Source organism: Notolepis coatsorum, assembly GCF_963971535.1.
Source record: "Notolepis coatsorum genome assembly, chromosome: 10".
Lineage (NCBI taxonomy): Eukaryota > Metazoa > Chordata > Actinopteri > Aulopiformes > Paralepididae > Notolepis > Notolepis coatsorum.
Genome location: NC_140174.1, coordinates 82,056,302 through 82,083,299, shown reverse-complemented (window position 1 = coordinate 82,083,299; position 26,998 = coordinate 82,056,302). Strand labels below are relative to the sequence as shown.

The 26,998-nt window shown below is 42.8% G+C and overlaps 1 protein-coding gene across 1 annotated transcript in view; it reads right to left on the bottom strand.

Moving 5' to 3' along the window:
• Positions 1-26,998, bottom strand: part of LOC311235811 (tyrosine-protein kinase yes-like) — a gene marked incomplete at its 3' end in the record, with an annotated part of 114,205 nt that overhangs the window by 37,008 nt on the left and 50,199 nt on the right. Inside the window, exons 2-3 of the mRNA XM_084323311.1 lie at positions 23,127-23,438; positions 16,434-16,533 (exon numbers count right to left, since the gene is read on the bottom strand). Coding sequence (XP_084179437.1) covers positions 16,434-16,533; positions 23,127-23,430 — 404 coding nt within the window. The 5' untranslated portion in view covers positions 23,431-23,438. The remainder of the gene's footprint in view (positions 1-16,433; positions 16,534-23,126; positions 23,439-26,998) is intronic.

Below are 26,998 nucleotides of genomic sequence, written 5' to 3'. Positions count from 1 at the left end.
GAAATGCCATGCCACCATCTGCTTTATTTCTCTGTGCGGTGGATCTTTTTATACGTGGTAGTTTGTTATTCCAAATAAATTTGTATGTGGAGGAGTGTAATCTTTTCCAGTAACCCTCTGGAGGGGGTAACGGTAGCATTTAACTGAAGAAGTTGATTTTAGGTAGTACATCCATCTTAACTATTGATATCCGTGCTTGTACTGTGTTTTTAAGTTTTGCCCATCTATCAAGGTCGTCTTTGATTTTGTTTTGGATTTTTGTGTAGTTGTGCTTCACCGTTTGTCTTATGGTAGGGAATATTTCCACTCCCAAGCATCTGAAATGTTTTACCATCGGTATCTGTCCTGGGAGGGTTGTATCTTTTTTTGCAGGGGTGTTAAGTGGAAGGAAAGCCGACTTCGGCCAATTTATCTTAAATCCCGATAAATCACCAAAGTCCTCAATCAACTTGAGCAGATGAGGCAATGTGGTGTTGGGGTTTTGCATGAACAATATTACATCGTCCGCATATAAACACATTTTTTGTTGTGTGCCCTTGATTACGATTGGTTCTATGGATTGGGATTGTCTTATATATTGTGCTAAAGGCTCTAATGATAGATTGAACAGTCCGGGACTAAGAGGACAACCCTGTCTGGCAGAGCGTGATACCGGAAATATTTGGGAGATGATTGTGCCTGTTGTAATCATGGCCGATGGGTCTTTGTATAATACTTTAATCATATCGATGAATCCTTTTCCTAACCCCATCCTTTCTAGCACTGCCCACAGATACGACCATTCCAGCCTGTCAAAGGCCTTCATAGCATCCAGGGACAGCATCGCCTTAGGTATGGTGTCCACTGTCCTCCTTGTCGGCATCAAGTACGTGCAGTATTCGTCTTATGTTCTCAGTGATCAGGCGGCCTCCTATGAAGCCAGTTTGGTCCGGGTGAACTAAAGACGTCATATGCTTTTGTAATCTGATGGCTAATACCTTAGAGTACAGTTTGATATCTGTTCCGAGGAGGCTTAAAGGTCTATAACTACCGCACTCGTTGGGGTCTTTGTCTTTTTTAAGGAGGACTGTTATGAGTGCAATATTGTCATTCTTATGGAAGTTCCCCTCCTTGACTGAGTATAAGATCATATTTAGTAATAAGGGGCCAATTATGTCCCAACAAGAAAGGTACATTTCTGATGGGAAACAGTCTCTTCCAGGAGCCTTACCACATTTCATTGCGGTTATGGCCTTCTTGAGTTCCTCTAGTGTGATCGGTGTTTCTAACTGTTTAGCGTCATCCTCTGAAAGTTTAGGGAGAATAATTTGATTAAGAAATGTGTCCATTTTGTTTTGATCGAAGGTCATTTCTGACTTATATAAGTCAGAGTAGAATACTTTGAATGTATCGTTTATTTTTACAGGATCTGTTACAAGTACTTGTTGTGCTCTAATGGTAGTTATATCTGCAAATGTTGCATTAATTCTTAATCGCATGGCTAATAGGTGGCTGGGTTTGGAACCATGGGAGTACTGCTGTTGTCTTGTGCTGCGTATTTGTATTTCCGATTGTTGTCTGTATATGGCATTGATCTCTATTTTTAGTACGTTAACTTGATTTTCTAGTCGAGTTGAGTTGTTGTATTTCAGAGAATTAAATAACGTTGAGTAAAGCGTTTCCAGCTCAGCCAGTTTTGTGCATTGATTCTTGCGCATTTTGGAGGAAAAGCTATCCGTGAAGTCTTTGATCATTCCCTTTACCGACATCCATATTATTCTGGGGTCTTGCACCGAGTTTGCATTCTCCCGTTGGAATACTATAAGAGCTTCTTTGAGTTGTGTAATGAATTCCTTGTTATTAAGCAGCAACGAGTTAAATCGCCATCTTGGGGCTCGGGAGGATAGTATACCAAATGTACCTTTAAGGAGTAAATAACAGTGATCTGATAGTGCGTTGGGTATCATTTCCACTTCATAATTATCAAATAGTCTCTGTGATGCAAAGACATAATCTATTCTGGATAGTGTATTATGTCTCGCAGAACGACAAGAGTACTTTCGGGTCGTGGGATTAAGTAACCGCCATAAGTCATTTACACCTGTAATCTTCTACCAATCCTTTAATGCCTTCGATGAATTCTTTTGTTCGCTGGAAAAGGCGAGGTAAGATTTGTCCATCCTTGGGTTCCAGATGGCATTAAAATCCGCTCCTATTATAAATGAGTAATCGGGAATGTCTAACATTGCATTGGTTAGTGTAGTGAAGAAATCTTCTTCGTACAAATTTGGGGCGTATACCGCTATCAACGCTATTTTCCTGTTCTTATGTTCAATCTTAGCTATAGTTATCCGACCTTCTACATCAGACCATACTCCCTTTAGTACAATATTCAACTTACGTTTAATGACTATTGCTACACCCCGAGTTCTCGTACCAATAGAGGAGTGACTGATATTATGGTATATGTTGTCCGCTAATTTATCTATGTCTTTCCCTAGAATGTGCGTTTCGCTTAGCAGAGCAATGTCCACATGTTCTTTTTTCATCAGTGTGAGCACGCTTTTGCGTTTGAGTTGGTTATTTATTCCCCCGGTGTTCCATATCATTATATTCAAACTAGCCATAGTCTATACATGTTGCATTGTAATTTTTGGTAATGCTTCTAGAGTGCGAGGCAATAATAGATATACATCCCACTAGTGAGGTCCCGTTGAGAGCCGAGCTTAAAAACATACATATATACAAATAAAAATCCCCTACCCTTCCCTCCCACCGAGAGTCGTACAGGATTGTGTTCCATGAACACAACCTTTGCGTATGACTCCCTCCCTTGCACCACCGGATATCCCAGAATGATCCAATTATCCTTAACATTCCTATGTATACCATAGGATCTAACACTCTAAATTCTACCATAAGTAGAATGTCAACTGTGGCTTGGCCACTTTCCCGTAAAAAATAAATAAATACAAATTTAAATGAGATAAAACTAAAAATAAAGACCAAAAATAAGCTTCAATTGTCATGCCCTAATCACTTACATTTTATATGAACTTGTGTAATTTATAGTAACCCATGAATAATATGAAGGTATTGAACTGAAGAGAGAGCCTCAATAAATCAGAGAGAGCAGATGAAAAAGAAAAAAACAAGTAAAAGGAAGAGAACATTAACTTAGATCTTAAAAGAGCATTGCTATGCTTAAACATCTAAAGTATAAATTGGAGAAGTAGTGGAATTATTTCCCATTAATAAAAAACAGTTTTTAAATACGTATATGCAGCATTTCCCCTGACCGGGGTGGGCGATGATCGTTGTGTAGAGTGATCTTTCTGCCGGCCGGCTATGATGGCTCTGTGGTTCTGCATCTAGATAGCTGTTGATTATTCCCCCGATTCTGGGGATTAGTTAGTTAGCTCCCGGAGCTAACGCTGGTACCCGGCTGGTGCTAACTAACTAGCCATCGCTCCGGGAGCTAACGCTGGTACCTGGCTTAGCTAGCCATCGCTCCGGGAGCTAACGCTGGTACCTGGCTTAGCTAGCCATCGATCCGGGAGCTAACGCTGGTACCCGGCTGGTGCTAACTAACTAGCCATCGCTCCGGGAGCTAACGCTGGTACCTGGCTTAGCTAGCCATCGCTCCGGGAGCTAACGCTGGTACTCGGCTGGTGCTAACTAACTAGCCATCGCTCCGGGAGCTAACGCTGGTACCTGGCTTAGCTAGCCATCGCTCCGGGAGCTAACGCTGGTACCTGGCGCTAAGTAGCCAGCAGGCTAAATGGTCCAGACGCTCGGCTGGTTGAACTGGAGCTAGGTAGCCAGCAGGCTAAATGCTCCCGACGCTGAACTGCCTGCGCCGGTCTGTCTGTCGAAGACCGAGGGAACCGCATCAGGCCTTCTTCAGCTGATTAGTGGTCTTCTGGACAAACCTCCCACCCCCAACAACATAATCCGAGGCAATGAAGTGGTCGCTGGAGATCTTCATTCCCTGTCCAACAGGCTGATCGCGCCGCCTGAGTGCAGCCAGCCTGAGCCAACGTGCCAACAACACTTTTTTTCACTGGTAGTTTGTGGAAATTAACCAACTTTCCTCTCTCTTTCACACGGTAAAATTTGTTTGAACAGCCAGGAGCAATACAAAAAGAACCACGCGGTCCCGTTGTTTGGTAGGCAACATTTGACTGACCCGACAGTCCATGTTTACTATGCAGCTAATCAGCAGTGTATACACCAAACCAACACCGTGACGTCAGCAACAAAATGGCGCCGCCCATGGCGAAAACAGGGAAATTATATTTGATTTTTCAGACAAATAAGCAGGATTTCACATTTTATTATAGGACCCTGTCTTACACAAGGTACACCAACAAACAAACTAGGATCACATTGTTCACGGCTTCATCTCCCCTTTAACCAACTTCGAAAGAGAGCGACTTCGAAAGAGTGCCTAAACTTAACCAGTTGGAAACAAGGCGGACAGTAATAAAATTAACAATCAATCAATCAATTCAATAATCAACGCTCACTTAAAACAGCGCACCTCCCAGCTGCTTCTATAGAAAGTAGGTAAAAAAATTTATACAAATTTAATTTGCAATTAATCAATCAATCAATTGACGTGATTTTTATTTTGTTCCACAATGACTCATGACCCATCAATTACATCATCCAACATTGTTTAAGAAACTAACACATTCGCTGTGACAGAATCGTTTTTCATTTAGTCTTTATGACCCTATCACCATATCCTTTCGTAACGTTTACTGTCCGCCATCTTGCTTTCACTTCTAAAAACTCGCATGGCGGATTGATAGTAATGCGGTTGTGGGCGGGTCCTGGGACCAAGAGCGTGGGGTTATTACAAATACCCACGTGTAACTTGACTGTTTCAGCCAATCAGAATCGAGAAATTTGCATGCCGTTGTATAATATTGGTTTGATTGATTGCTTGAACATTTTATTAACAGTGAAATGAATGTCCTTTTGACGAATGGCAGACTTCCCGCAATTTATATTTTGTTCCACAATTACTCATGACCCACCAATTACATAATCCAACATTGTGTAAGAAACTAACACATTCGCCGTGACAGAATAGTTTTTGATTTAGTCGTTATGACGCTTTCAACATATCCATTCGTAAAGATTATTGTCCGCCATCTTGCTTTCATTTCTAAAACCACGAACGGCGGAGTGATTGTAATTCGGTTGTGGGCGGGTTCTGGGACCCCGAGCGGGGGTTATAAGAAATAACCACGTGTAACTTGACTGTTTCAGCCAATCAGAATCGAGAAATTTGCATGCCATTGTATAATATTATAATATTAGTGTAGCCTAATCTTTAACTGCAACTGTGAAGAAACCCCCCATTGGTTTAAACAGATTGAATAGACACAAAAAAAAAATAAAAAAAAAAAATATATATATATTTTTTTTTTATTCAAAATAAAAAATGCTAATGTTGATTTAGAATTCGAATGTCAACATTATGATCGAAGCTTCGAAGAATTCGGTACAGCCCTACATGTTACATAAAGGGGAATTCACAAAATATGTATACTAAATGAATAGTAGGGCCAACAATTTTTGTAATTGGTCCAGTATCGAGGGAGATCACTTCAGCAGACAGCTGCAAAACGGGCTGCACGTCAAAGTAGGGCTGGGCGATATGACGATATTATATAAATATCGGGTACAGTTCATTAACAATACACTTTTTAAACGTATCGTGGATATCATGATGTTTTGCCCAAGAGGATTGTGTTGCGTCAATCTGGTCCACACGTTCAAACTTTTGAAGAGCCGCCCCACACACACTACTGCATCAAAGTTACTACTTATGATAACAAAGGCATTCGTTTTGTGGCATTAACGTTATATAGTTACACGTTCAATAACATCAGCGTATTTACATAGCAACGTCCGAGGTCGACCTAGATAGATAGCAAGCATTAGTCGTTCATATCTCAGCCCGTGCTGACTCAGTTGTGCCCATTCTGCGGTCTGTTAATAAAGTTTTCAATCAGACAGATGTATGGAAAGGCTTTTATTATAACATCCGTTGCAGTAAAATCATTATGCCTCCAGTCGTTTAGTCATCCTGCGGAGCTAAAAGCTAAACGTCGGCCGCGGGGAGCTACCGCTACCATTGTTGTTGTCATTGAGCTCTCGTCAAAATCAATGGCGGATATAGCGGAAGTAAAAAATGTATACGCGCTTGCCGATTGGTGCTAAGAACAGCAGGGCGGGTACAAGTGGTGTGACGTAATTGGCAGACTCGACTGTCAATCAAAATTATTCTGTTTTCCGTCTGAATGAATGAAAACGTTATTAACAGATTGCAGCATGGGTACAATACAGTACAGCTCAATACAACAACAGTGGACTGGAAGATGCAGACCAGAGAAAGACTTTCATCTTGTTTACATCAGGGTCCCCCATTTTCAATTAATCATATTTCATATCTAAATCATATAATATCTCATTGCTAAATATATGCAATATATAATCTAATAATCCAATAATCTAAATCTAATATATAATATAAAAATGATAAATGCATGGGTATTTTATTTTGTCTTTAATGTTAGCTTGCAAACTCAAATACTGTCTTGGTAAGCCTCATAATGAATTGTTTGGGGAAAAAAAGAAAAACATTGTGATGCGTATCGTGTATCGCCGAAAGGTCAGAAAATATCGTGATATCATATTTAGGCCATATCGCCCAGCCCTACGTCAAAGTAAGTATTTTTGCTACCGACAAAAATTCAGACTGTGCCTGAAGTCTCTTCCAATTCTTTTACGACTGCCGGGATCAAACAGAAGACTTGCGCTGAAGCAGCACGTTATCTAAAAGATATAAAACAATGGTTCATGTTTATGTATATCCAAATTGTACCAAGAAAATGTCAAGGCACACTTTGCACCATTTACATAGACTACCTTTGTCAGATAGGGACACGCTGAAAGTGTGGTCTACTTCCTCAGAAGGCTGAGATCGTTCAATGTCTGTACAAGGATGTTGAGGATGTTCTATGAGTCGGTGGTGGCGGGTGCCTTCTTGTACGCTGTGACCTGCTGGGGCAGCGGACTGAGAGCAGGGGACACAAACAGGCTGGATAAGCTGGTCAGGAAGGCCAGTAGCGTGGTTGGGGTGGAGCTGGACTCCCTAGCGAGGGTGGCGGAGAGGAGGAGCCTTGCTAAGCTCCAGGCCATCAGGGAAAACCCCTCCCACCCACTATACACAGACTTGGCTGACAGGAGGAGCATGTTCAGTGCTTGGCTCACACTACCTAAATGCACCACTGAACGGCACAGGAAGTCCTTCATTCCAACAGCCATCAGACTATACAATACATCACTGTGCCTCACTGCATCACTGAGCACAGAGTGACAGTTACCATCTTCCTGGACTCTTACTTTTGAAACAGCACTGTGCAATACTACACCTACTGTAGACCTCAGTATATTTTTACTGTATTTATTTACTGTATATTTTATTCCATTTTTATTCTATTTTATTCTACTCTTATCTTAGGCAATTTGATTTGTTTTGTTATTCTTATTCGTGACCTGTTCTGTCTAAATGTTTAATGTTGAGCGATTTGCAGTGTCAAATTTCCCTCGGGATAATAAAAGTATTTCTATTCTATTCTATTCTACAAATGGATGTAAACACTCATCCTTATACTGAAACATTGCAGACCATTGGGTCTGTATAGCGATAATTTTTACCATGATGACTACTGCCAGTCCAAGAGAAGAAATACTATACCAAAGCACCTTTTCCTAAAGAAAAATGCTGACTGCTGCAGACAGAGTGGAGGTAATGTTATTAGCTAAAGTTATTGTGTTGACCTGGCATCAGAACACAAGAAAGCTTGGCAGGATAACGGCAAAAACAATCACTCAATAAGCCAGTAGTAACATTATGTACAAAATGTCAACTGAGTCATGAGGGATTAGTGTTGCACGATACACAGATACTAGAAAAGTATTGCGATACCAAACTGTTAAAAACGGTTCAATACTCTATTTTATTAGTATCGATACTTTTAGAATAGCCTGATGCGTATTTTCTATGAGTTGAGTGGATGCATGACCGGAGCAGTATGCGTTTCTGAATAGATGTTTGGATTAAACCAAGTTGTATGCAGTGATGAACGGTCTTCCCCAGCGGAACACAAGTTACTTAATTTTACACAAGTCGTGCTATGCACGCTAAGCTTAAAATCTAAAATAGCGGCGGTTAGGTGGCCGAGCGGAGATTGCGTTCGTCACCAACCCCGGAGCTGTGAGCTGGATTCGCCTGTTCGAATCCAGCTCACAGCTCCGGGGTTGTCACCAGCTTGGCTAGAGGGTGGGAGAAGCTGGCGGGGTGGGTCCGGGTTGTTGTAAACAGCGACTCCTACAGTTCGGTTGGGGCGCCTGCTAAGCGCGGATAGGACTTGAGGGGGATAGTGTGATCCTCCCACACGCTACGCCCTCTCAGGGAGGATCCGCGCTGCCAGGTGAAAAGAAACGGTGATTGGCTGGACGTGTGTCGGAGGAAGCACGTGGTAGCCTCCACTCTCCCAGATGATCTGACTGTGGGGGGTAAGTGCGCAGCGACCAGGAAGGGACTGGGAATTGGCATACGACTAACATTGGGATGGGAGAAAATCGGAGGAAAAATGGAGGGGGAAAAAGATAAAAAAATAAAAATAAAAATCTAAAATAGCAGCGTTGATAAGAAGATGCCAACAAAATGGATTACCATCCAAACGTTATTGGAGATTCCTGTGACCATTAAGTAGGTACTACGTACGTCGTACGTACGTCTAACTTTTCTTAGCAATTTTGTGACCGCAGCATTTGCTACGCTATCTGCGCAAAATGTATTGTGATTATGACTAAAGCCAAGACTTGACGTTTCATTTTTACTCACATTTGCGACTAAAAGAGCCAACCCGGAAAAAATTATATAGGAGCACACATGATGACCTAGACCTACTGTAAACTAACGTTAACTGCTAATGTCAACCAAGCTGGTCCCAAAACAGTTACCGCTAATCCAGGAGCCAAACAGAGGTTTCCTTTTCAAACAGTGGGGAGAGAGGCTAACAATCCTGATTCCTATTTTATTCAAAAGGAAGACATTGATTTACATGTATATATACATATATATATCATCTTTTTAAATATAACCTTATCTCCTGTGCTGCACAAGCTCTAACATATTGTGGAGTGGAGAAATAACACATAATAAATGTAGATTAGATACATTATATACTGTAGCTCAGAAGCTGTATCAATAATTTTATTATTTTTAGTTTCAACAGCATCTAAATATGTAAGGGATAATGTATAGCTACGAGGTCATTGTCGCAAAATAATTGACCGACACGGAGTTTAAAATACCGAGCCGCCTCGGCGAGGTGTTTTAACGTCAGTGTTGTGAGGGGCCAGATTAAACCGAATATGTATATTTATTATATATATATATTTAATTGTATTTGTATATTCTCTAATATTCCCTGATATTCCTTGTATATTCCTTGTACAATATGCATTGAATATCCATTCTAGCCTACTGAACATCCCATAATAGTCTCCATTCTACTATTGGTCGAGACCTTGGTGCCAGGCTGCCATACCCCCCAGACCCAGTTCAAACGTACCGCTCAACATGTACGAACAAGTCCTAGTTCCGCGTAGGAATCTGGCTACCGCACCACTAACGGTACTATTTGTTCATAGTGCGTATATATACTGCGCTACTAAAGTAGGACTTCCTTTTTAGTCCAGTTTCTTACCCTCCAATAGAGTGACAGACGTAAAGCCTCCCCGCGACGCCACGTGTGGGAGTAAGGCCAAGTTCGGCCTACCATCGGTATTGAGACATCGTGTATATTAATATTTGAATAGTCATATTTGGCACTATATCGTCGAGTTGGACGTAGTCTATTAAGCTAATAATAGTCTATTCATATGTAGTGCTTCGTGCGGTGAGAATACTATCGTAGTCACTACCCCATCGTTTCGGGCAGAGAACTGGCTGCTTATCCAGGGTGGCCGACCCCATGTGAGGCTGCACCCGAGGAGCCCCAGAGCCGACGAGCGAGTGGACCTGCATACCGGATTATTCTACCGACGACAGCCCGCCTTCCCAGGCACGGATTATGCTTTGTATACAGTGATTATTCTATGGATAAAGACCAACACTGCCGTGTGTTGGAAACCCCCCCCCCGGAGAGGACGACAGGTGAGGAGACGCTCTACACGACGAGGTCGCTTCACGTCTCTCCATCGTGGACCGAAGGAAGCCGGCCCACAGAGAGTCCAACTGCTTTCATCTGTGGATCGAGGATCGCTGAGGCACCGAGCCGCACAACCGTGGGTTCTCCCAGGATACCCTCGGCCAGACGGATACAGCCAGACTCTACCCCCCCCCCCTTCTCCAGTTGTCTTACAAGCGACCGGATTTCCCCCCTAGTGTATCCAGTTCTATAATCATTAAAGTATCATTGCTATTATTCCTTAAATATTCCAGGTTGTATATTTACCGCCTGCGCCACCAGAGATTGGACGTTCTCTATTGATATACCAACGAATACTCATTTGCCATAAAAGTGCATCCTATTTCAAATCATAAATGTAATTAAGTGATTGCTCTACATACCTTTTGCTATGTATTAATTATTATTAAACGCAGACTTTCGACTTGGTACATTTGTGTTGGATCGTTTCATCTACGTGGGAGTGTTTACCATAATTATTTATGCCTAGTACTGGGTGGCCAGAGTCTAAAGTACAAGAGGTAGTGGTAGTAAGTATCATATCTAACAATACAGTCAGGGAATTGTACCCCTCAGTTACAGTCAGTGAAGGTCAATTATTTTGCGATGATGACCGAGTATAGCTATACATTATCCCGCTTATTACATGGCTAACTTAACAATATACCTAATTCATTTGACAAATCGCAGTTGTTCTGTGGCTCTGTCAGCCCAAATAAAGTGATTATTATTATCGCGGGCAGCCCGGCAGGTGTGTCTGATTGGCTGCACTGAAACAGTGTGCGTCAGTGGGGCTTGATTACTCCAGCTGCGAAAAACAATAATCACCGGTGGTTATCGAAAAATAATTCACTGCTGTCGGGGGCTATTGACCAATCACAAGCAAGCATTTCGGCGAATGTGAAAACGCCATGTAATAATATTAATTAAAGGGGTCATATTAGGGCTGCACGATTTTGGGAAATAATCTAATTGCGATTTTTCTGACAGATATTGTGATTGCGATTATAATATTTTTTTTTAAGCAGCCCCACAGAGGTTTATTGTAAAATGCGGCTTGCATCTGGCCTACGCGTGGGTCTTTTCAGGACACCGAGCCTGAAAATGTTTCTTTTTACCTGGGAATCGATACCGGTACCAAACGGTACCTTTTTTTCTGTACTTTACTCTCCCTCTCTGAAGTCTAAACTTCACAACACACAATCTAAAACCCCTTACCTCCCTCTCCCAAACCGATCTTGTATCTCAATGGGACTTCCTGGTTAAATAAATAAATAAAAAATTATATATATAAAAAAAAATATATATATATATGTATTACCGGTAGTACAAAAAAAAAGATTTGCGATATTTTTTTTGTTTTTTGTGATTTGATAATTGCATCATTCCAAATCGCGATTTAGATTTAAAATCTAACACTTTGGGTGCCGGAAAACGCTTTCCAGCGTCATTCCCGGCCATGCTCAAGTTGCCGAAGGACGCTTTACAGCGTCTTTAATATCAATATTTCAAAAATCTGTGATCGGATTCATATTTCCCCTCCGCTGGCCTGAGATCCACCAGGAGGACCCACTGAGCTCTCTGGCGGTTCAGGAGCGCCATCTGGTGGCCGATCGGCGCAATCATAATCTGTTATTTAGTTTGAAATGTTCGTTGAAATAAGTAGATTTTTCGTTTTTGTTTATTTATTAAGTTAATATAAAACCATATAGTCACATTTTAGAATACAATAGAATAGAATTTTAGAATACAACTAGAAACACTGTCCTGGCCTGCTTCTAAGTTCAGTGGCCTGACAAAAAAAGAAAAAAAAAAAAAGAAAAAATTGATTTTTAATTTCTTTTAATCATCTCGCGGCCCTCCCGTGGCTGCTCGCGGCCCACTTTTGGGTCGCGACCCCGACTTTGGGAACCACTGCATTAGACCATACTTTACTATGAATATGTGAATGAAAAAGTTTAACGTTGCTACACAATGAACAATACATATAGGACTTTGAATGGGCCCTAATAATGGCAATGTAGCAATAGAATTTAAAAAGTTATAGCCATGCAAAGAAGGGGTACTTCTCCATAGACAAATAGAGCTGGCAATCTATGGTATATCATGAATTTAACCCATGGCACCCAAAGTGTTAACCGTGCAGCCCTAGGTCATATTTAGCTTTATTTTTCACTATTTGGGCAATTTTACACAATTCCTGTGAGTCTATGGAACACATCTGTACGTTTTTTTTGGTGCACCACTTTCTCCCCTTGCAAAGTCCAAGCTGTTTTTGGCTGGGCTCCGCCCATACTCGCAATGAGCTTTGAGTGACCAACATGTCTCAATGACTACAGACCGGTGGCACTCACCTCTGTGACCATGAAATGTTTCGAGAGGCTGGTCAAGGATCACATTTGTGCCTCCCTCCCCAGTGATATGGACCCTATGCAATTTGCATACAGGCCAAACAGGTCCACTGACGATGCGGTCTCCCAAGTACTGCACAGCACCCTCTCTCACCTTGACCGCCAGAAGGGGGGCTATGTGAGACTGTTGTTCATTGACTACAGCTCAGCGTTCAACACCATAGTCCCCACCAGACTGGTGGACAAGCTGATCAAGCTGGGTCTGAGCTCCGCTCTGAGCGCCTGGGTACTGGACTTTCTGAGTGAAAGACCCCAGGCGGTCAGGGTGAGGGGTCAGACCTCCAACACCATCACCCTGAGCATCGGGTCCCCCCAGGGCTGTGTTCTGAGCCCCCTGCTGTACTCACTTTACACACACGACTGTGTGGCCAAGTTCAGCTCCAACTCCATAGTGAAGTTTGCGGACGACACGTGGTGGTGGGGCTGATCTCGGACAATGACGAGAAAGCCTACCGGGAGGAGGTTGAGGTACTGGAACGCTGGTGCCAGGACAACAGCCTGCTCCTGAACATTGGTAAAACCAAGGAGCTGATCGTGGATTTTAGGAGGAGACAGCAGGAGACACACACACCACTGAGGATAAACGGGGCTACCGTGGACAGGGTGAGCAGCTTCAAGTACCTGGGGGTCCACATCTCAGAGGACCTGACATGGACAACACACATACTCAGTCGTAAAAAAGGCGAAGCAGCACCTCTACCACCGGAGACAGTTAAGGAAGTTCAGAGTATCTGGGAAGATACTCCAGTCCTTCTACTCCGGAGCTGTAGAGAGCATCTTGACTGGAAACATCACTGCCTGGTATGGCAACAGCACGGCACAGGACAAGAAGGCCCTACAGAGAGTGGTGCGCTCAGCCGAGCGTACCACGGGTATTGCACTACCAACCCTGCAGGTCCTATACAACAAGAGGTGCAAATCCAGAGCCTGCAGGATAATGAAAGACCCTCACCACCCCAACAACAGCCTGTTCATGCTGCTGCGGTCAGGCAAACGCCTGCGAGCACCAGTAACGAGGACAGAGAGACTTAGGCTCAGCTTCTTCCCACAGGCCATCAGAGCCTTGAACACTGAACTCTCCACGCACAAGCACACATGAGCACACACACAACACACACACTGTACACACTCACACACAAGCAGCCACTTTAACATGAGCACACACACACTCATGCTGCACACGCTCACACTACGGCCACTTTACAGAAGGAAAGATCACTTTAAGAATGTACAGATACCGATATGCCTACTTTGTTTACTTGTTATTGCACTATGTCGCTCTATTGGTTGGACTCTTATATTATATTATTACTTGTATTATGCACATCGTTGCGAGCAAGACCCCCCGCATTTCACTGTATACCTGTATGCCGTGACAAATAAAAACTCTCTCTCTTGTATCTACCCACCTGCACTGGCAGATACCTTTGGTGGAGAGAGAGAGAGACTATCTCATACACGCGAGGCGTCAGCAGCCTGGCCAATTTGTGTGTGCATGTCTCTGTGTGTTTTCGTGTGCGTTTGTGTGTGTGCTGACTGCTGACGCATGGTTCTGTGGGACTAATTAATTTCGCCGCCGGGGGGGGGGGGGGGGGGGGCGGGCATAATCCCACCGGACAATGCATTGGTAACCTGTCTCGCATGACAAGATTTACCCCGTGAATATTATTGCACGGATCGGAATACGGGCGCGCGCGTGGGAGCGTGCACTATGATATTTTGCAACAGGTTGACAGTGATACAGTGAGTGCTCTCTTGACGGAGAGAGACATAAGCCCCCTCTCTCTCAATGCGGTGGCTCCGAGACTCGCACCGTATGAGCCTCTCTCTCCCTCTCTCTATCAGTCTCTCCCTCTCTCTCTCTTTTTCTCTCTTTTGAGGAAGTGCTGACTGACAGGGAAACCGCTTCCGCATTATTTCCACTCTCTCTGTTTTGATAATAATTTCAACGTATCACAGTTGATTGTGGGCTGGCAGTGGCAGATCAGCGCCTTAACACGTCAGAGAGAGCGAGTCAATTCAGAATGGCTTGGTTCAGTGTGGGAGGTTCTTGTCTCAGCTGAACTGGAGGAATGGGACTGGGTAGAAATTTCACATCCAGTCAGTGTTGGTACAACCCCACATTGCTAGAAAACAATGCAAACCACTGGAAAAGGCCATTTATAAGATAGGGGACCTTTAAAACATTTCCATGTTCTGTCATCTAATATTCCATTCCATTACTTTTCCTGATATTTTAAGTTTTTGCTGCGGTATAGTTTTAGAACCGGTATCGTGATACTTATGCTGGTATCGGTATCAAAGTCAAAACAAATCTTGGTATTGTGACAACACTATGAGGGATTGTAAAATATATAGAGATTTATTTCCCCTTTGAGACTTATTTTGTACACATCAGAAAAAACCACGGTGGAACAGTGGAATGGATAAACAGAGACCGGAAGAAGATTACATTGCAGCCGGTTTTGCGGTTGCTGACCGAGGCGATCTCTCACTAATTACAAACATTGTTATCCCTATTATTGATTTAGACCCCATAGCATTGTTTTCAACTTTACAATTACAACATTATAGGGGTGTAACGGTACACAGAAGCCACGGTTCGGTACGTACCTCGGTATTGGGGTCACGGTTCGGTACGAGTTCGGTACAACAGAAAAAAAATATTTATAATAATTACATAATTTTTCTTTTAATATTTTTTTTTATATTATATTTATGATAATAATAATTATTATTATTAAATAGAATAATTTTCTATAGGCTTGCCGTGGTAGTCAGTGATACTGGTGTCATTCTGTGTTCAGGCATCCACTTGCCTACTGCCCCTTTAACAACTTATCCTTGCGTATCCTTAAGTTTCAGTTTAACTTCCAGAGAGAATTTACTTCACGACGACTAGAGAAGACTGAAGACTAGAGAACAGATGACATGTTACTTACAACAATGGCAGAGGATTACACAGTGGAGCTCAGATGATCTGTCCGGAAAAGTATGTTTCTTCTTTTTATTTGATTGTGCCTGTGAGTCCGGCGGGGGAGAATGTTGATGTGTTTGTTGGCACACGTGTGTGTGTGTGTGTCGGCGTGTGTGTTTCTTTCCATTGGTTTGGAAAAATCGTTGACGAGATATTGTTGCGTCGATTAGTCATTAAAAAAAATATAATTTTTCTTTTTTTTTTGCACCACCTATCTTTGTGAAAGTGGCTTCTCAGCTCTGGTCCAGCCAGCTGAAGACTTCTTAGCTTAACATAACAGACCAACAGTAAGTTTGGGGGAACTAATGGGATAACTGGGGATGTTGTTTGGTCCTGACAAGAGTCTCAAAGCAACTCTGAGGTCATGCTCAATGTCCAATCTGTTCCTCTGCTCTGTCTTCAGCTGGACCAGAGCTGAGAAGCCACTTTCACAAAGATAGGTAGTTAAAAAAAGAAAAAAAAGAAATTATATATTTATATATATATTTTTTAATATACCGGTAGTTGTTTTTCGATTAGTCGACTAATCGAAAAAATAATCGACAGATTAGTCGACTACCAAAATAGTCATTAGTTGCAGCCCTAATTACTAGAGACCTTCGTTAACGGTTCATTAATGCTTATTATTACTATATTAACTAATGTTAATCCATGTACCCTTGTTGTAAAGTGTCACCGTTAGACCTTGTAGAAAAAGCTCAGTCCACCAACCGGAGAATGAAAACATGTCTCCATTCAAAGGAAACGGGGGTTCGACAAATAGAAGAGGAGCGATGAGAGGCTTACGTGTTGTTTATGATCTGGAAACGGTCTCCTTTTTTGAACGACAGATCATCCGACGTCCTGGCTTCATAGTCGTACAAGGCCACGAAGAATGTTACCCCACCTGAAATGGCAGGAACACAGACGTGGTGTGCAAATTTTTTAATTCAAGATTCAAGAGATGTATTTGTCACGTACACAAGACATGTAGTGAAATGAAGGTGGCCATGCCTGCCTCGATTGTGCAAAAAATACAAATAATAAAATAGAATAGACATGCTAAAAAGTAATAAGAATTAAATACAATACAATGCAAAGCTTAAGAATTAAGGTAAAGTAATACAATAAGTATACTAATGTACAAGCACACACACGCACGTGCACACGCACACTGTATATCCGGTGACCTGCGAGACATAAATAGAAGCGTTTCCAGCACATAACTGCAGGACAAAGAGGACAGCGATGCAGGTAGTGGGACACTGAATTGACGGCCCTCAGGGGAACCATGCAGTTTGTTTACAAGGAGCAAAGAGCGTGTGGCGTGTTGGTGTGAGATTCTGAAAGGCTGATTGAGAGGTGCGACTGCGGTATGACTGTGTTTGACGGCGGTTCTGAGAGCCCCTATCGATTTCCCTGGGCTTGTATTTCTATTGTGTGCGGTTGTGTTTTCCTGCTGCATGGTAATGTGATGGTGGCTTTACGGCACACAGTAGGGACATGATATATATAATAATAAAACACAGATGTGGCCATATGGGCTGAGGAGGCAGAGAGAACACAGAGGCTACTGCAAGCCTTAGTGCTCAATTCTGATTTGTTGCTCAGATCCAGGGTTGACCTCGACTAATCGAATAGTCGACCAATCGATCGAAAGGAGCCGTAGTCGACTGCCAACCTCTTAGTCGAATGCAAAAAAATATATATAATAGTAATAATAATATTAAATTTATTAAAAAAGATTTGGGATCATTCCTTCCAAAAGCAAAGACGCCTAGAAGCATGGCTAACACTAATGGCGCGCATACCAGTGAGGCTAACTGCCTAAGAAAACAGGCACAGAGGCACTGAAAGAGGATTTCACTCATTTAATGAACACACTAGACAAATATCAAGATGTATCCATCAGTGGACCAATTGCATGCTTTCGCAGAGGACAAGAAGCCTTCAGTCGACTCCTTCAGACATTAAGCACCCCCCACAGCCCAAATGGAATGATAGATTTTTTTCTTTTTGTTATTCCTTACTACCAGTCGACTATCTGCACATTTTGGCCAATCAAAGTAGACTATACAAATCCTTAGTCGGGGACAGGCCTACTCAGATCCCATTACTTTTGTTTGGCTGTTCAGTGTTCACATTATTATATATACTCCTGAAGTGACCCGCAAATGAACAATAACGAAGATGGAAGTAAACATGGAGGACACTGAAGTCACAGTTTATGTTTTAATTTACAAGTTGATGTGCAGTGGGGGCTAACTAATTAGTGATGGTAATGGTGGCGAGGAGGAGGTGAAAGAGAGTAATTCCTTCTTTCAATATGCTTTCAAACAGGCCAGTTATGATACGTCCCTTCAGGTTTTGCCATCAGTAGCACCCCAAAATAAAGATAAACACCTCACTGTCCCTCCACTGACCACCACCATCACTGTCTTCCATGTTTGCATTCACTGGGACTCCTGCTAGTGCAGAATTGTGATGAATGTCAATTTAGAGTGACGTAAAAGTCGCATGAATTCTGATATGACTGTTCAGACTGAAGTCACATTGCAAAGAATCTGATTTAGGATTAACATATGAAATTGGCCCAAATCAGAATTGAAAAGATCAGATTCCATGTGATTTGTGCTGTTCACACCGCCATGAAAAAAAACCAATCTGAGTCACATTATGAGCAAAACACAAATTGGGTCACTTTCACCTGCAGTGTGAACGTAGCCTAAGTTATATCACTAAAGCGTGCAGTGTGAATGTAGCCTCATAGCACTAATGCCTGCAGTGTGAACGTAGCCTCATAGCACTAAAGCCTGCAGTGTGAACGTAGCCTCATAGCACTAAAGCGTGCAGTGTACTGTGAACGTAGCCTAAGTCATATCACTAAAGCCTGGAGTATGAATGTAGCCGAAGTCATAGCACTAAAGCATGCAGTGTGAACGTAGCCTCATAGCACTATAGCGTGCAGTGTGAACGTAGCCTAAGTCAGACTCATATCACTAAAGTGTGCAGTGTGACCGTAGCCTAAAGGCCTCTACATGCTACAGCAACTTCAAAGCAACTTCAACACAACATCAGCACGATTTCAACGCGATTGTTTTAGAGGGTCTTGTAGACTGTGTTGCGAGGACGTTGCGTACATGTCCCCCAAATCTAATCTAAACAACTGTTGCGTTGATATTGCGTAGCAGTGATTGGTTGGTAGTGAATGGGGGCGGGGCTGTCATATAATAATATTGGTCAGAGGAATACCATCCGCCATTGTTGTAGCCAGCCAGCTAGCGTTGAACTTGATGCTATTCAATGCTCTATCATACCCAACTAACGTTAATGCCATTCAGAATTTATTAACATAGCTACAACAACACACAGTAACGTTAATATAATTACATGCATCATTGTTTACAATGAACGGACGGTGGGGCAGTTCGAAAGGACTCGACACGGACAAGTTGTTAAACAGCAATCAATTAATTTAATATAACAGGTAGTTCGAGCTGCATTTTCGTGCCTACAACCACAGCCACAGGGATATATCCAGCTTTGACGAGCTCTCTCTCCTGCCGATTAAATTCAGCAGCTCTTCCTCGACCTCGAGTGCCTGTAGGCTGTAGCTGCCAGCTAACGTTAAAACTAACCTAAAGTTACACAAGCAGAATACATCACAAATACTTCCGGTCGGGGGATTTCAAAATAAAAGAGCGACGTCTAAAAGCACCGGAAATACGTTTATTTTGTACATTATCTAACGTTAACACGAACCTAAACTAACTTTAGTTAAACTAACTTTGCGCGTCGATTTTGCAGAGGCATAAATGCAGAATGTCTGCAACACCGTTGCTTTGTCGATGTTGTGTTGCAGTTGCTTTGAAGTTTCTGTAGCATGCAGAGGCCTTAAGTCATATCACTAAAGCGTGCAGTGTGAACGTAGCCTCATATCACTAAAGCGTGCAGTGTGAACGTAGCCTCATAGCACTAAAGCGTGCAGTGTGAACGTAGCCTAAGTCAGTGGTTCCCAAAGTCGGGGTCGCGACCCAAAGGTGGGCCGCGAGCAGCCACGGGAGGGCCGCAAGATGATTTAAAAAAAAATAAAAAATATCTATTTTTTTTTTTTTTTCTCAGGCCACTGAACTTAGAAGCAGGCCAGGACATTGTTTCTAGTTGTATTCTAAAATTCTATTCTATTGTATTCTAAAATGTGACTATATGGTTTTATATTAACTTAATAAATAAACAAAAACGAAAAATCTACTTATTTCAACGAACATTTCAAACTAAATAACAGATTATGCACATAAAACGCTGAAAACAACCGAAGCAACAATAGTATTTTAATGAGGCTATTATTATTATCATTATTATTTTGCAACAAGTTAGCCCTCTCATAAATAGCACATATAAATGAATAACTAACTTGAACTAACTTAATAGGATTGAAGTGATATTTGGCTTAAAAAATCGGTCACCTGGCAAAAAAAAAGAAAAAAAAAAGCCTGACGATGTGCATTGGGCCGCGGCTCTCTGACGCCTTATTTTCTGGGTCAGGCCTGAAAAGTTTGGGAACCCCTGGCCGAAGTCATATCACTAAAGCGTGCAGTGTGAACGTAGCCTAAGTCACTTGGGACTGGATTTCATAGTATTCTCATGATGTGTCGTACTTTTCCAACTGAAATGGCACAATGCCCATAAAAACACAAAGCTGTCTACACACGCATCTCTTTTCCAGGTGCCGAGTTGAAAGAGTTAATCCATGTGATTCAAAGAGACTCACAACACTGCATCAGCTCCCAATGCTTTTCTTACTTTATTGCATTAAAAGTCTACCATGGGCTCTTCTTCAGGTAAGTTTTGAATGAAAGCAGGTTCAGGTGTTTCTCATGTATACAAAGTGCATATAGGTCCTACCCATAGGTGTGGTCATAGAAAACCAATGGGATACACATCAGGATACCCATGAGATTTTGTTCAACCATAGCTCAAGAAGTAGACTTAATCAATCGCCTAATCAATTTACATTTAAATATCAAACAAATGCACAAAGCTGCAATTCAAATTTTCTGACTGCCTTCACATTTCACATTTTCAAAACGTCTCATAACCACCTGCCGTTATCCAAAGGTCTCATTGAGTCAGGGTGTCCATCTCAAACAAACCTGCTATCAGAAAGTCTCATTTAGTCATGATGTCCTTCTCAAACAACTCTGCTATCAGAAGGTCTCATTGAGTCATGTTGTCCTTCTCAAACAACTCTGCTATCAGAAGGTCTGATTGAGTCATAGTGTCCTACTCAATCAACCTTACCCTGCTATCAGAAGGTCTCATTGAGTCATGGTGTCCTACTAAATCAAACCTGCTATCAGAAGGTCTCATTGAGTCATAGTGTCATACTCAATCAAACCTGCTATCAGAAGGTATTGTGGAGTCATGGTGTCCTACTCAATAAACGCTGCGCCACCAGCAGCCAGTCTGTTGTTATTCCATTTATTTTCTTTGTTGACAAAACACGGACCATGCTTTAGTTCTGCCTATTTTTCAACCGTCCTACGGACGCATCCATGTAGTTGATAAACCTAAGGATTAAAACCTTTTAACAAAGTATTTAAAGCTACAAAGAATACTGACCTCTGAATAGTCTAAATAAAGTACAATATCTTTAGTATTGAATAATAAAGTATGATATATCTTTAGTATTGAATATATAAAGTATGATATACAGTATCTTTAGTATTGAATACATAAAGTATGATATATCTTTAGTATTGAATATATAAAGTATGATATATCTTTGGTATTGAATAAATAATGTTGTCTCTAAGAGCAATGTTGGTTCACTTTGTTTCAAAGGGTGATTTTTTCTGGATTTGTGTCGAGATTATAAACAATATTTCAAGAATTTGTAACTAGTTATTGTAGATGTATCTTTTTCATCTGAAAACTACCCTGTGCAGCTTTAATGTTCACTATTGGTCATTTTGGTCACCTCGTTCAATAACCAGGACATGTCCTCAAAGACCGTCAATGAAGTTGATGAATCTAGTAATCTATGCATGAAAACGTTGTTTTCTCTCCAGTGAATCTCCGTTAAAAAGAACTGTGCGGGGGAGCTCCCGTAGCTCACCGCATATCTCGGCGTTATTTCTGCGTCGGGGAAAACCGTGCTCGTCACGGATCTGGGGGACACGAGTTCGATTCCCGGACCCGCCGTCATTTCTCAGAATGTCTTCCCCTGCTCTACATCCCATTTCAACCTGTTTCTGTCGGTCATGCTTGACCAGAAAAGCGATAAAACGCTAAAAAATAAAGTAAAAAAAAAAAAAAAAAACTGTGCTGCAAGACAGTGTTATGTTATATGTGATGTGAGACTGAGCTGCTCTCTCGGCCAAGCTCGCCCCTCTCTCTCTCCCTTTCTCTGAAACACAGTGTTGTTCCTTAACACTTTCAATGCCGGAGCTCGGTGCGAGCTTTAGTGCTTCCTTGCCACCACCCACTTCAATGATAGAGCTCTCATATTTGCAAATGCATAAACTATGTCTTAAATTATGGCTGTGTCTAATCTGGCCGTCGCTTATCAATGACTTGTTTGCAGTCAACATTGTCGAAACAGATTTTTTTAATAATCGGTTTATTTCCGTTTTATACCATTTTGAAAAACTCTTTTTTTGAAAGTTTCAGGAAAATATAAAGATTGTGATAAACGCCCTTTACTGGAATATTCTGGAATACCCAAAAAACGTTGTAATTTTTCAGCCTATTTATGAATCGTTTTCAAATAAACGCTAGATTATCGATAGTATATGTGTACTTATGCAGCACGCTAGAGAAGCGAGCTGAAAAATCGAATCTCTTATTTCCTGATCGCACACACACACACATAGGGCAAACGCTGATATCTCTGTGAAAATAGCTCCGATTATCCCAAGACTGGTAAAATAGATTCCTTACCTCAGATCAGATGTTCTCCAAAAAGTTTATTCCAATTCCTGATCGCCATTCCAAATATCGATCGCGTTTATTGATCCAATGCTGGGTACTGGAAATATGTATTCCACGCTGTTTTGGGGCTCGGAAATGACTTGGATCCTCTCGGGTGGCTTGCGCGAGAAGCAAAATGAGGAAGCTGGATTCCCCCCCCCCCATGTGTTTTCATGCAATCCATTCCAAATGGGTGCAGTACCACAGGGAGACGATAGGGGGCGGTATTTTCCCAATGGAGCTCAGAGAGAGTTTGCAGCACCAAGGTGAGACTAGATTGATGAAATATTCATTCAAATCGCTAATAAAAAAACAAACGACATATCGCAGCGTTGGCAATAACCGGTCGGCATGAACAAACAACATATTGCGTCGTTGGCATTGAAAGTGTTAAGCAGGAATCATAAATCATTACTAGAGAGCAAATGGTTATAAAAAAAATAAGAGACATCTCTCCTCACTGCTCTGCTGTGTGTGCCACTATAAAAAGGAAGTCACAATGACACTCTTACAACAGACACCGCTTACCTGAGACAGTACCGGGGAACGAGTTGGGGATGGAACCAGAGAGAGACGACGTGGCTCCTCCAAACGGGGTGATGGTGGACGAGGCGCCACCGAAAGGGGTGATGGTGTGATTGAAGGCTGCTGCGGCAGGACCAGACGAGGCGGAGGAGGGAGGCTGATTCTGCTGCAGCTGGGTGGGGTCGGGCCCATAGTGGCCTGTGTGGGCGGCGGCGGTGGTGGTGGTGGCAGTGGGGTCTGAGGCCATGGTGTTCTCTGGACGATACTTTATTGCAGGGCCCTTGTCTTTGCTCTTGATGCAGCCCATGGTCTCTTCTAAAACACACAAACGCATCAACTAAGAGCGCAGCACAAACACATCAACTAAGAGCGCAGCACAAACACATCAACTAAGAGTGTCAGAGAGAGAGAGAGATTTTATTTGCCATGTATGGACGAATACACATTGGAATACAGGTACAGAGCAATACTGTGTGTCTACAACTAAACCAATACAGGAGCAGAGCAGAAACAGCACAGAAAAAAAAGACATGGACAGTAAGAAAAAGAACACACAGTATAAAAGGACAAATGCTAGGTTTAAGATCAACATCCCCTAAAGTGCATATTATAGTAAAGTGCATGATGCATAGAGGCACAATTTACAATAAAAGTGCATAATGCACAGACACACAGAAACAGCACTTCCACAAACCTGACGAGTAACACACCAAATTCAGTGTGTACAGCACTTCACATCAGGTCACAGTGCACTAGACTGCCACAGTAGTCAGTGATACCATTGTTACTCTGTGTTCAGGCATCCACTGAGTACATTACTTGCCCACCAGTGTATGCTTAAATTATTATATTTTTTTTAAGAAATAAAAGCCATTTAGTTAATTCTCACATATCAGTGCCCACATTCGAGTAGATTTAATTTCACTTGAAGCAGAGAAAGAAGACTAGAGACAACACGACAGGTTACACAACGATGGTGGAGGATTTGGCAATATTTCGGATTTAAACCCTGCAGCAGCTCGACTGGAGAGGATCTCAGAGGACCAGTCCAGACCAGCCAAAGTATGTTTGTGCTATATACAGTATGTGTGCACATAAAGAGCACACACACATACAGTACATACACAGCACAGCACACACATACACCGCACACAAACATACAGAGCACACACACATACATACAGTACACACAACATACACACAAACATAGAGAGCACACACACATACATACACAGCACACACACACACACACAGCAGACACACATGGCACACATACACTACAGCACACACACATGGCACACATACTGTACATAGTACTAGGGATGGGTGTGAGTAATCGATTACACTTTTATTCGCCATTTCAACTGAACTTGAGTGGTTTTTGAAGGTGCTCGTTTTTTTTGGTTACCATCAAATACGTCCACCAAAAGTGCCCGTTTGTGCCAATGAAACAGAAAACACGCTTTGAAATCCTGCTCTGAAATCCCACAAGGTGTGAGTTTCTTGCAGGAAGCTGGAAGCTGTGGAGCATGGAGAGTACATGTGTTACCACGAAAAGGTTTGTTAGCTTAGGGTTATCCAAAAGATAAAAAACAACTATTCGTGTTTGTGCGTTTCCAAATTGTGCCAACGACATATTGCCCACATTGCATAGCATTCATAGACTATTGATTGACAGACATGCCGTTTCCATGAGTGGAGAGAGCTGCTGCAGACAAGAGTGGAGGTAATTATTAAATATGGTAACAGACTGTTTTGACTGACAATATGCATTAAGCATAGAGTATATTGTGGTGCATTGTTATGTCCGCAGAGCGAGGTAGTGTGTGTGTTTCTGCGCAATATCTCATTATGGCTGCTGCCATGCGCTTTAAGATGCGTTCTAAAAATAGATTTCCCTAAACAAGCACTACTTGAGTAATTCGTTTCGGGGTACTCGATCTGGGAAAACATTACTCGAGCCCATCCCTAATACATACATAGCACACATACATACAAGGGTTGGGTACCGTTCACATTTGAACCGATACTGGTACCTGGTACTGGTACTGGTACTGGTACTCAAAATGGTACCTTTTTCTGTACTTTACTCTCTCTGTAATAATGTTTTAGTAACTTTTGTAATAAAGTCTAAACTTCTCAATTTCAACATTGTTACCACACCACACATCACACAAACTAAAACCCCTCCCTACCTCCTGTTAGTTTTTATAGTGTAACTTTTGGCTACTTAAAATCATTGAACTAGAGAGAGAGGAGGGGAGAGAGAGATACAGGCTCAGTCCCTCCCATTCCTCACCATCTGCTGTGAGAGTTTCCAGGGTTAGTTTAGCTTAGTTAACATTAGCAGCTAACGTTTAGGTTTTTATTTTTACCGATACAGGAATGACAATGATGCAAAGCATGCTAGATGCATTGGACTGGTTGCTCGCAGAGTTTTCACTGCATATAGAAAGTTGTCACAGGGCTGTCGAACGCAGGGCTGAATAGCAGATGTCATAGCTTCTAAAATTGAAGGTCTGCTCTGGTCTGTGTCTATTATGAAATGACAATTGCGTGCCATTGAAGGTCCGTGCTGGTCTGTGTCTATTATAAAATGACAATTGCGCATCCACGCTGGTCTGTGTCTATTATGAAATGACAATTGCGTGTCATTGGAATTCAGATAATTTTCTAACTGAGCGGGTCTTAAGGTACCGGAATGTGAATCGGTACTCAGTAGTACCTACGTAATTCGGTCGGTACCCTTAAAAGTACAGAGTTCGGTACCCAAACCTAATATACAGCACACATACATAGTACACATAGATAGCACACATACAGTACACATCACACACACATGTATTTCTCATGCTTCTATTTTCTGAGGGAGAGCAGAGAGGGAGAGCTGTGAGGAAAGCAGAGAGGGAGAGCTCTGAGGGAGAGCTGTGAGGGAGAGCTGTGAGGGAGAGCTGTGAGGGAGAGCTGTGAGGGAAAGCAGAGAGGGAGAGCTGTGAGGGAGAGCTGTGAGGAAAGCAGAGAGGGAGAGCTCTGAGGGAGAGCTGTGAGGGAAAGCAGAGAGGGAGAGCTGTGAGGGAGAGCTGTGAGGGAGAGCAGAGAGGGAGAGCTCTGAGGGAGAGCAGTGAGGGAGAGCTGTGAGGGAGAGCTGTGAGGGAGAGCTGTGAGGGAGAGCAGAGAGGGAGAGCTGTGAGGGAGAGCTGTGAGGGAGAGCAGAGAGGGAGAGCAGAGAGGGAGAGCTGTGAGGGAGAGCAGAGAGGGAGAGCTGTGAGGGAGAGCTGTGAGGGAGAGCTCTGAGGGAGAGCTGTGAGGGAGAGCAGAGCGGGAGAGCAGAGAGGGAGAGCTCTGAGGGAGAGCAGAGAGGGAGAGCAGAGAGGGAGAGCAGAGAGGGAGAGCTGTGAGGGAGAGCTGTGAGGGAGAGCTGTGAGGGAGAGCAGAGAGGGAGAGCTGTGAGGGAGAGCTGTGAGGGAGAGCAGAGAGGGAGAGCTCTGAGGGAGAGCTGTGAGGGAGAGCAGAGAGGGAGAGCTCTGAGGGAGAGCAGAGAGGGAGAGCTGTGAGGGAGAGCAGAGAGGGAGAGCAGAGAGGGAGAGAAGAGAGGGAGAGCTCTGAGGGAGAGCAGAGAGGGAGAGCTGAGAGGGAGAACAGAGAGGGAGAGCAGAGAGGGAGAGCTCTGAGGGAGAGCAGAGAGGGAGAGCTCTGAGGGAGAGCAGAGGGAGAGCAGAGAGGGAGAGCTCTGAGGGAGAGCAGAGAGGGAGAGCAGAGAGGGAGAGCTCTGAGGGAGAGCAGAGGGAGAGCAGAGAGGGAGAGCTCTGAGGGAGAGCAGAGAGGGAGAGCTCTGAGGGAGAGCTGTGAGGGAGAGCAGAGAGGGAGAGCAGAGA